The sequence below is a fragment of the Callorhinus ursinus genome, unplaced genomic scaffold (assembly GCF_003265705.2).
Source record: "Callorhinus ursinus isolate GAN/ISIS: 27379988/994484 unplaced genomic scaffold, GSC_fseal_2.0 scaffold35, whole genome shotgun sequence".
In the NCBI taxonomy this organism is placed as follows: Eukaryota; Metazoa; Chordata; class Mammalia; order Carnivora; family Otariidae; genus Callorhinus; species Callorhinus ursinus.
In genome coordinates this window covers 14,914,215-14,925,002 of record NW_027397097.1, presented here as the reverse complement: position 1 = coordinate 14,925,002, position 10,788 = coordinate 14,914,215, and the positions used below count along the sequence as shown (strand labels likewise).

At 39.1% G+C, this 10,788-nt stretch overlaps 2 protein-coding genes across 9 annotated transcripts in view; one reads left to right on the top strand and one right to left on the bottom strand.

Annotated features, from left to right (window-relative positions):
• Positions 1–359: 359 nt before the first annotated feature.
• TMEM126B (transmembrane protein 126B) lies at positions 360–6,644 on the bottom strand. 3 transcript variants are annotated; one of them, XM_025848550.2, is made up of 5 exons: positions 6,554–6,644; positions 3,562–3,683; positions 2,391–2,584; positions 973–1,084; positions 360–707 (listed from the first exon to the last, which is right to left on the bottom strand). In XM_025848550.2, exons 1-5 carry the CDS (start codon positions 6,632–6,634, stop codon positions 524–526), a joined length of 693 nt encoding a protein of 230 aa, XP_025704335.1. In that variant the 5' UTR covers positions 6,635–6,644; the 3' UTR covers positions 360–523. The 3 variants fall into 3 exon arrangements, with proteins under 3 accessions (XP_025704335.1, XP_073735903.1, XP_073735902.1); XM_073879802.1 differs by lacking the exon at positions 6,554–6,644 and adding an exon at positions 6,391–6,532 and having other exon boundaries at positions 2,391–2,506; XM_073879801.1 differs by lacking the exon at positions 6,554–6,644 and adding an exon at positions 6,391–6,528.
• Positions 6,645–7,026: 382 nt separating this feature from the next.
• Positions 7,027–10,788, top strand: part of DLG2 (discs large MAGUK scaffold protein 2) — a 2,181,535-nt gene continuing 2,177,773 nt past the window's right edge. For 2 of the 6 annotated variants that reach the window (XM_073879808.1, XM_073879828.1), the window contains exon 1: positions 7,200–8,630. In XM_073879808.1, the coding sequence (XP_073735909.1) occupies positions 8,612–8,630 (19 nt within the window). In that variant the 5' untranslated portion in view covers positions 7,200–8,611. Of the gene's footprint in view, positions 8,631–10,788 lie in introns of all 6 variants that reach the window. The other 4 variants (XM_073879810.1, XM_073879807.1, XR_012374525.1 and 1 more) reach the window with 3 other exon arrangements.

Sequence of the window (10,788 nt, the reverse complement as noted above, 5' to 3'; positions counted from 1 at the left end):
TATGTTAACTTCTATGTGTTGCTTTCTTACAGACTTTCAACTGCTCCTTCCAAATATAGGTCAAATATCACTTTTTCCCCTTAGTTTTCCCTTCTTCCCAAGTAGTTAATAGCCATATCCTCAAGGTGCTCACAGAATTATTTGTGTATTTCTCAAACCTTCTCTTGCTATGTGTTCACATTTTAAATTTCTCTTCTAATTGTGAGTTCCTTTTGGGTTAAGGACCATTCCTTATTACATGTTACATGGTACCTGAGACGTAGGTGCTTGATAAATGTCTGATGAATGAATATATAAATGTATAGAGCAAACCTTGACGTCTCAAACCCACTTCCACACCAATGAAGATGAAACTTACATTTAAATACTGAATTACTGAATATTTATTGAGTACCTGCTGTATACCAGGCAAAAGGAACAGAAACAAACTGTCCAGAGTTACTTTTAACTGCTTCAGCAATGCCTGAGTCCTCATCATAAAAAAAAACCCATTCTGCTGATTTAGTATCCATTCATTCTTTGATTAATCTTCATGTACATTTTTCTCAAGTGTACTTCCAAATCTTGCATAATGCTGTAGACCATTAAATATTCCAAATACCGTCTGAAGGACTAGAGGAATCATCATAGCTTTTATCTCTGTTTGACAAAGCAGCAGCCAGTAAAGTAAAACCCTTCCTTTTGGTGGCAGTGGAACAGTATGATACCTAAAAAGGAAAAATAATTATGAACTTCTTCTGGATGTATTTTCTATGAAAAGTTCAACGATTTCCCCCAAATGGATAATTTCTATTCTACGGTCTTTCATGTAGATAGCAAAAAGGTTTAAAGCTAGCTATTTGAAGTACCAAACTACATTCTAATTAAAATGTGTCATTGGCAGCTAAAGAATAAGAAAAGTTTATGAACATTTAAAAAAACAAACAAAAAAAAATGGAGGAAGGAAGGAAGAAAAGGAACAGACGGACTTACTTAACTGCCAGGCGTCCATTTTTAGAAAAAGCCAAACCACAGGGATATAAAACACCACATACTATGCCAATCAGTGAACTTCTCAGAACACAATTTTCCTGGCTTATATTGCCTGGAAAACAAAAGTAAATTTAGCTGACTTTTAAAACTCAGGATAAGAACTATTAAGACAGTCTTGTGTCCTCACAGAGTAGTTATCTGTACTGTCCTCAGCCTTAGTGAAGCGATAGAAAGAATGTTAGAAATTCAGTCTAAGGCACATGATAAACTAAATGCACCATGTTTGAAAAATACTTTTATTATACTTAACATAAGGAGAGTTATCTCTTATATATATATATCTCTTATAAATTGTTGCAGAAAGCAATTTCATAATGAAAAATATTAAACTATCAGACCCAGACATCTGGATTCTAGGTTAACACATTTTTATTGTCTATGTGTCAGGCATGTATTAGTGATATAATGTTGCATAGAAGAGACCCAATCTCTAACCTTTAGGTGAGTCCACCAGGAAAGAAAGAATAAGACAAATATTTAAATAAATAATTTCTGGGGGCACCTGTGTGGCTGTCGTTAAGCATCTGCCTTTGGCTTGGGTCATGATCCCAGGGTCCTGGGATCGAGCCCTGCATTGGGCTCCCTGCTCTGCGGGAGGCCTGCTTCTCCCTCTCCTACTTCCCCTGCTTGTGTTCCCCCCCCTCTCTGTGTCTCTCTCTGTCAAATAATAAATAAATAAATAAAATCTTTAAAAAAAATAATTTTTTAAGTGTGCACAATGCTTTAAAGGTAAAATGAATAGAGAATGTATCTAGAAACCTAACCTACCCTGAGGGAATCAGAGAAGGTTTCCCTGGGAAAGAGATATTTAAGACCTGATAAATAGGACTTAGAGGTTCCATCAATTACTAGTTATGAAACTTAAGGTAAGGGGAGGAGGCAGGAAGTAACATCAGAAGCCCACAATAAGCCAGATATCTCATTAGGCATTTAACATATAGTATTTTAATCATCACAACAGTACCAGTAGTCCTAATTTACAGATTAGACAACTGAGTCTCAGATATTAAATGACTTGCCCATTGTCACAAAACTTAAGTGGTGGGAGGCAGAATCTGAAATTGTGTGTAGTATGCCAAAGCCTGCTTTTTCCCCAGTATGTTATGTTGTTTCTTAGCATACGTGAACATGTCTTAGCTTTGGCTGTGTATCTGTAAGGAGGACACAATACTACTAGCCCCGCCTAATCAGGAGGACTGTTGTGGGGATGAAATAGGACAATATATGTGAAGGTACTTTTTAAGTGGCAAAGCAATATACAAGCGTTAGTGATCATTATCAACAGTAGTAACAGGGTATGTTAAGGTGTAATTTTACTTAAACATAAACACATTATACATTAATGAATTTAAATTTACCCAAATACAAAGCGTCTGTTACAAGGAGCTTATAAGTGACTACAGTAGACAAAAATGGAAGTGTAGTCAGTGATGCATATGTCTTCAAAGCATCATGTTTAACCTTGAAGCAGTGTCTGAAAATGAAGTTGGCCATTATTCCAGAGAAACTAGCTGCTGTTCCAAAGAACACTGTGCCATATATATTTAACGTCCTAATAGGAAAAACAAAGAGAAAAATTACATTCAACGTAATATTCTCTTAATGGGTATATCCTTTCTTGGGTATTCATTTATTATTACATATTTACTCAACATCAAATATTTCTATGTGTTGGGAGGATGGGGCAGTGAATAAAGAAAAAAAAAATCCCACCTCTCATGGAACTTGCATTCTAATGAGAGGATAGAAGCCTCTTTCTGAAATCACCTAGAGTGGTTCTAAACTCTTGTAAGAGAGAAAATTTTGGCCACAAATAAAAATGAATATGTTCCAGTATAGCCAAATTTATGAGATATCTAAGAATACTGCTTTTCCTACTAAAAGGATTAATTTGCTTAAGTCATATGAACAAAGTTATTTACATTTGGTTAGGCCCTCTAGCAAATAACTATTTCTTAATTAGTGCAGATATATTTCAAATAATTTGTCTAGGATATGCAAAGAGATTTGACAGATCTAGTTTTACTGATTCTGACTCATACCTAAATTCAGAAATATCTAAGGTCTAAGATTAACGTCCTTTTATTTTATTCTTGAGCTGTTAATCTAAGTTGAAATGGTAATACAAGACTCTACGTACATTATGGAATCTGAATTCCTTTTTGAATTCAGCACTGCGCTGAGTTAATTCTAAACTGAATTTAATTACAGTTGAACATCAATTAAATACAAGTAGCTCCCGAAATAGTGTTCTCCTAATTGCTTTTAATTTAAAAATGTTTATTGTACAAATAACATTTCAACAATAATTTGGGGCATTTTCTTTTTTAAGAAGCAAAAGAAATTATCCAGTCCCAATATTCCAACAAACTACTATTTTCATCTGTCTATGTTTCCCTCCAGTTTTTTCATACACTTTCCTTATAACCAACTCAATAAAGTTAATAGGATCTTAGATCCTAGAAACAATGGCAATACAGAAGATGTGCAAATAAAGTTATTGACTTTCAGTCTGGGTGTGTCTCTTACTTTTCTTTTCTAAGATATTCAAATTTTTTTTCTATGATTTCGATGACCATTGGTCTTCTGAATTCTGTATCTCCTAAAGAAAGACTGGGCTGACCATGTGTGTATGTTGCCATTCTGATGTCCTGGAAAACACAAAATTTCATAACCATAATAGCAATGATAAATGATAAATGATAATGATAAATAACAAATAAATGATAACGATACATCTTATAAATTTTAGATTCAGATTAAAAACCATTTAGATCCTAGTAAAATGTCATCTGCTTTCATATACTTTGTCAATGATTCAATCAATATTTAGTAGCTCTTATTATCTGCTAGACAGTGGCTTTTTGAGAAATTGGTAGAATAATGATCATCTCTATTTTTATACCTTTATAGATGAGAAAAATGAGGTTCAGAAAGGTTGACTTGCCTTAGGACCTAGTGTAGAAGGATAACTTACTGAGATACTGAGTTTTTGTTTTTCTTACAGTTTTCCCCAAAGGTAGCCAGGTCCTTTGTAGTTCTTGCTCTAGCTTTTTCAGAGTTAGAGGGAGACAAACCCTACCTGTTGACATGTCTCATGAAAGTGTGAGCTCATTTTGGAGATTATGTTGAGTTTCCTGGAGAAGGAGGAGAGCAGGGATTGCCTTGGAGAATAGTGAGAGAGGGACACTGTTCCAGGCTAGGAAGAGGTAATGCTCATGGATGGATACCTTGGATTATATAAATTATATATCCAGCTCCCTAGGAGCACCTGGGGCAGAAGCACAGCCTTTGCTGGAAACTATATGTAGTATACCAGGGAGCCTGGACCCATGGCACTGGGCTCCAGGTAGGAAGGTTCCTATGTCCTGAGTGTGATGTATGAACAGACAGTTGCCAATGTCAAGGGACCATGAGCATCTTAACAGAAAGTAAAAAAACAGTGATAAACAAAACAAAACAAAATTAGATCCTAAAAAAGGATCCTTTCTGAATGTTTTGCTTTGGGTAAGACTCTTGGGTCTCTGTGAAAAGTCTTAACAATAACATTTGTTAAATCTTTTGCCACACAGGCATTATGGGATTCCAGATTAACCGACGAAGAGATTAAAAAAATTATGGTCCTTCACAATTTATATTGACCTCCATTTTAACATTTATAGTAAGGGCATAGACTCGATCTCAAATTTCAGAAGTCCTGGGCAAGAAAATTAGAGTGGATTAAGCATAATGAACTCAGAAGATAATAAATCAGTGATTCTCAACCTTTAGTTTGCATAAGAATCACATGCAGGGTTTATCTGAAATGCAGTCTCTTGAGCTCCCTCCTGATATCTGGATGCAACAGGAGTAAGGTGAAGTCTAGAAATCTGCACTTTAATAGACCAAATGATTCTGACACTGGTAATCAGTGGACACATGCTGTAATCGTTGAACATCACTGTAATACTCGTTTGCTGAATAAGTGATATGTACCAATCTTAACCCTAACTAATGAAAGGGTAATTCATCCATGGCATCAACATTCTGAAGGTATGGGCTCCTTTGAACTTTCATATATTATTACACCGTGAGTAATAATGGACAAGTTTCTAGCTCTGCATCATTGTAGAACTGGACTCAAGACAGTACTATTTTTTTTCTTTAAAATATCTGAGAGGACAGGGAAAAATTATAAATAACAATTTCTTACAGACTAGATTTAATCTTCTGGCTCTTTTGGACATCTAAATGGAAAATGGAAGATATAGTAATATCTAAGGGCGATTCTATATCTAATCTATCTAATGTACTATGAAGGCAGGGACCAGTAACATGGTAATTTATCATGTTTATTTAAAATAAATGTTTATTTTGCCATCATCCAATTCATTTAAGTCCCTTACCTCCCACAAAGAAGAGTCTCAGGCAATGCCTTGTACCAACCTTCTACCTTGTCTGCACTGTCAGTATACAGGGAACCCAGACACCCAGTATTATGATTCTAAAACACTGAAACAGGACAAATACTGAGTGCAAATATTTATTTAGCACCTAGTCTTTGGAAGGCACTGTTATTAAAGCAGAGAAATAGACTAGTAATTTTTTGATAGACTTTTAACAAGTACTGAAATATAAAGACTGTGATAACCAACTTTTTTAATTTTTTCAAATTTTTATTTAAATTCTAGTTAGTTAACATATAGTCTCATATTGGTTTCAGTAGAATTTAGTGATTCATCACTTACATATAACACCCTGTGCTAAGAAGTGCCCTCCTTCATACTCATTACCTATTTAGCCCATCTCCCACCCACCTCCCTCCATCAACTATAACCAGCATTTTATCTAAAAATTGACTAGTCCAAGGCCACTCAACTGGTCACCACGATTATCCCAGTAAGAGTGTATGTATTCAGGTTTATAGTCTGCAAAGCATTTTACAGTTTTGTACCGCTTTTATGTGTATTATTTTACCTGACTTTTCAGAATTTTATTTAATACTCATCATTTACACAGCACCTGGTATTTGACAGACTCCAGGATAATTAAGATGCAGTTGTGTCCTCTGGAATCCACAACCCAACCGAGGTCAGGACAAAAAGGCAGGTAATTTAAAGGCAGAATTAGTGTGCCATAAAAATGAAACCAAACCAAACAAAAAGCATAAGAAAAGCCAAACTTAACCTAGCCGGGGGAACTGTGGGAAGGTTTCCAGAAGTAAATGACGGTTACACGAGTATCTGCAAGAGAACAATTTGGTAGGGGTGGGGAGGGGAGCAAGTTACACGGAAGTATTTCAAGTTGAAAACTAGCGCAAAGGCCTAGAGACAAGAGAAAAAACCGCGAGCAATCGGGACTAGACTTTAGGTCTCCTACTTCCTCTCCACCTCTTTCCATAACAACTGGGAGCTTCATTGCGCCCTGCATGGACTTGGAGGCTGTTCTCTTTAGATTTTGAAATTCCATCATTTCAGAAATGTCCGTTAATATACTGAGGATGAAGAAATCACGACTCATACGGCCCCGGATTTCCGCCTACCTTGGGCACTTCCCCAGCTCTCACCTGCACCACATCTGCATCCTTCAAGTCAGCCCCTGCCTCACGCCCGAGCGCCGCCATTTTGGCGGCTCACATGACTGGCGGTGGGCGGGGACCCAGAACGCCAGAAGCGGGAAGTGGTGCCGGCTCACGCCTCTAGCCTGCAGCCCCGGCCCTCCCCGATCCAGTCAAAAGCCGCGCCCTCCATCCTGGCTGTGATTGGGCGTGGCGTCCAGAAATGAGGGCCTCTCATTGGCTTCGAGGAGGTCCAGACGCCCGTGGGCCCGCCTTCTTGTCAGCCCTATATTCCCTTACCCTGTTATTTGTTAACCTAGCTCCCTCTTCTCTCCTGCTGAGAGGGTACGTGGGGCGGTCCGAGCGCAGGGATGTTGCTGCGCGCTTTTCTCTCTTCTGGGCACCTCCGTTAGCTGGGGCCGACCTGCCCTCCCCTTTCACTCCTTGAGAGAGTTCTACCCCCTGGCCTGGTTCGTGTGTTAAGGCTTCGGCTTCCCCGGCACCTCCTCCCCAGAGCCCCCAACCGGCCGCCAGAGCAGCTCCGACTAGCCTTCTCCCCCTCTCAGCGGTCTGACTCCTCTCCCAGTCTTTAGTCCCCTCATATTCCATCCTTTCACCCCGCTTGGAAAGGGACCAGAGAGAAAAATCCCCCCACTTCCCAAGAAGACCCCTTTGCCAGCCGGTATTTCGGGGTGGGGGGCGCTGCGAGGAGGCCTGGCGCCCTTTTGTGCACGTTCAGTGCCCAGCAGTATCTCCCAGACCAGCAACCCCCGACCCTCCAGTCTCCATGTCTTAGAGAAGCCAAATTCGAGAGTTATATAATTTCTAGTGCTGCTGTTTCTCCTGCCTGAGGAAACACTTCATCGCGTGGAGGGTGCAGGACATTTCTGTGCACTTCTATATAGGAACGGGGTGTGGGCAGGGGTAGCCAGCGGTAGCAGAGAGATTTCTTGTCTTTTCTGCAAAAGGAAGGTGGGTAGTTGGGAGAGAGATTCAAAGGGTGGATGTGGAAGCCAAGCAGCAGAACTCTAATTTAGGAAATCGCGGACTGTTTGCACAGCTTGTGCTCACATGCCTAATACTACTACATCGTCTCAGAAAACACCTTTGGGGGAAGGTTTGACTTCTCTCGAACAGTCTCAGTGTTTTTCCTCGCCGGATAGGGAGCTGTTTGGATGCGAAGAGATGGCATGATGTGAATGACTCCAGTGTGAAGAAATCTGCTTCGCCAACTCATCCTGCATCAAGTGCCCATTGAGTAGCACTGTCACTTTAATGTCTCCATGCCAAGGGATTGCTTTCCTTCTTTTCAATCCTCTCGGTTAATACATGGGAGGATCAGAATCAGAGGGGCATTAAGGATTAAGCCGAGGGGCTTGGAGAGTACAGAAGAAAAAAATGAAAGTGACAGCAAGCTGGATCCTGTCTGACTGAGGGGGTGAGATCTGGAACTTCTGGTCCAGTAAATAAAAAGGGGCCTTTCAGTCAGTCTGTGTTCTGCCCCAGAAAACTGTTCAAACTCACCCATCTTTTTAGAGACCAGAGTCAAAAAGGTTTTTAAAAGTTATTTTTTGTTGGGGAGGGGATTAAATTTTTCTCTGAAGAATTGAGGATCTTTATCATCAACCAGTTCATCTTTGAATTTGATCATGTACTGAGTAATGAGACAGCTGTGTAAATTTGGTTTGTGCCTTAATTGATTTAGTCATTGAATTCCAAAAATGTTGATGTCTGAAGAGGAGTTTTAATAACATTTTCTATGCTTACAATAATTTTCTCAGTTTTTTTTTAACAGAATAAATATTTTATAAAAATTGAAAAACTCAAGGTTATTTTTTTCCAAACTCTGGGCAGTGTCAAAAGTTTAATTGTGGAAAAAAATACATCATTTTTTCTCTGTCTGGAAGAGAAGACAGCCTGGATTTCAAAATTGAACAGTGAAGTGGTTTGCAACAGTTACCTGGCTCTTGGCCTCAGTCCAGCTGGATCAAGTTGAAACCTGAAAAGAGATCTTGCATCCTGTGGCAGTGGAAAGACCCAAGAATGCCAGTCAAGAAGAAAGGTGGGCTATGAGGCTTCCTATATAATATATGTTTGTCCCTTTTCTTGATTCTGGTATTTGCTATTTAAATTGTATTCCATTTGAGAGTAAAATTTTGCTTGGGTTTTGGAAAATATTTATTGTAATGCTGTCTTTTCTGTGGTACTCATTCAGTAATATTTTGCTAAAGTATAATAAAGTAAGACTATAGTATTTATAGACATTTGTGATTTCATAACTCAGGTTGTCTAAATTACCGTTTATAATCAGCATAGGTTTGATACCACAGATTGGAGCTTTTCTTCAGCTTGTTTTCTTAGCTTGTCAAAGATTACTTTTGAGCTCTTCCTCGTGGACTTAATATTTATTTATTTAAAGGTTTTATTTATTTGAGATAGAGAGTCAGAAGAGAGCATGAGCGGGGGCAGAGGCAGAGGGAGAAGCAGACTCCCCGCTGAGCCGTGGGGCTTGATCCCAGGATCCTGGGATCATGAACTGAGCTGAAGGCAGACACCTAACTGACTGAGCCACCGAGGCATCCCAGACTTAATATTTATCAAGTGATTTACATAGTTGTAAAAGATAACAAAGTTGCACTGAACGTAATTATAGATTTATTAATCTTTTGATTAAAGATAAATTTCAGGGGCACCTGGGTGGCTCAGTTGGTTAAGCAACTGCCTTCGGCTCAGGTCATGATCCTGGAGTCCCAGGATCGAGTCCCACATCGGGCTCCCTGCTCAGCAGGGAGTCTGCTTCTCCCTCTGACCCTCTTCCCTCTCGTGCTCTCTAGCTCTCATTCTCTCTCTCTCAAATAAATAAATAAGAACTTAAAAAAATAAATAAAAAAAGCTTAAAAAAAGATAAATTTCATATTTGGGTTTACTCTAGGGTAGATACTCACTTTTGTGATAAAGTACAACTTTGGTAACTGCTGTGCTTTTCTAGATGTATGTATCATCTAATAACACGATTGGCAAGTTTCCAAAATGAGGTAAACCCCTAATTCCCTCCTCCCTCCCCAGAATGGATCAAGATCCAGTGGCTTTCTAAAGCATAGTTTATTATAGGTTGGGCCATGGAATTCACTTTGACCCAGATCTACCCCAGGTTAGCTTTGTTCTTAAAGATCCTAATGAAACCATTTTTTTTTTTTTGACATGGTGTGGAAGATCAGACCAACTATAAAGAATTTTCTCAAGAGTTGACCAAAATTTATTCAAACACCCTTGCACTCCATATACGGGACTAGCAGAGATCCAAGTGCTGACCAGTTATGTGAGTTGCTACAAACTGAAACTAAAGTTCAGGGTGAAGATTTAAGGGCAACCTGGCTCTGCATGATGTTTAATCCTCTACCTGTGGATTTGGAAGGTGCATTGAGGAAACTTATAATCAGTGAGGTGCTTTATCCACCTGGTATCTGTAGAGATGGACAGTGATATATAAAACCTCTGAGACACCTAGAAACGTTCCTTTGTGCGTTGGATTTGAGACTGGGATTGTTTCCTTCTCCTGCTCTCTCCTGTAATATCACTGAGATAAATAAACTATGAGATTTTGGAGCCATACCTGTCTAGATCTGACACAATTGGTTTATCTGGAACAAGAATGGTTTTGGTAATGTAGCCAATAAATGACATGACTCTTTGATTTACCATGTGTATGTATGTATGTATGTATTTATTTATTTATTTATTAAGATTTTTATTTATTTTTGGACAGAGAGAGAGAGACAGCAAGAGAGGGAACACAAGCAGGGGGAGTGCGAGAGGGAGAAGCAGGCTTCCCTCCTGAGCAAGGAGCCCGATATGGGCCTAGATTCCAGGACCCTGGGATCATGACCTGAGCCGAAGGCAGATGCTAAACGACTGAGCCACCCAGGCGCCCACCATGTGTTTTTATTCTCTCTACCCCTTATTGTTCTCTGGACATTGTCCCTTCTGGACTGCCTTATTTTAGATTAATAATTGAATTTAAACACACTGTGTATGTGTGTATGTAGCAGAGAGAGGAGATGAGGAGGAGAGAGAAAGGAGAGAGGCGGGGGAGAGAATTGGATAAAAAGTTATCTGGGAAGGAGGTGGAAGATGAGCAATTGATGTTCTAGGTATAACTTAACTAAGCAGGTGTCTTTCTTTTAAAAGGAGTTCTTTAAAAAATATTATTGAAGTATAGT

Coding starts and splice junctions, on each gene's coding strand:
- TMEM126B (XM_073879801.1), bottom strand. CDS start 6,483: ATGATGGAATTTCAAAATCTAAAGAGAACAGCCTCCAAGTCCATGCAG. Junction 3,684..6,390: donor TGGAAAGAGGTGGAGAGGAA/GTAGGAGACCTA, acceptor TGTGTTTTCCAG/GACATCAGAATGGCAACATA. Junction 708..972: donor AATGGACGCCTGGCAGTTAA/GTAAGTCCGTCT, acceptor TTTCCTTTTTAG/GTATCATACTGTTCCACTGC.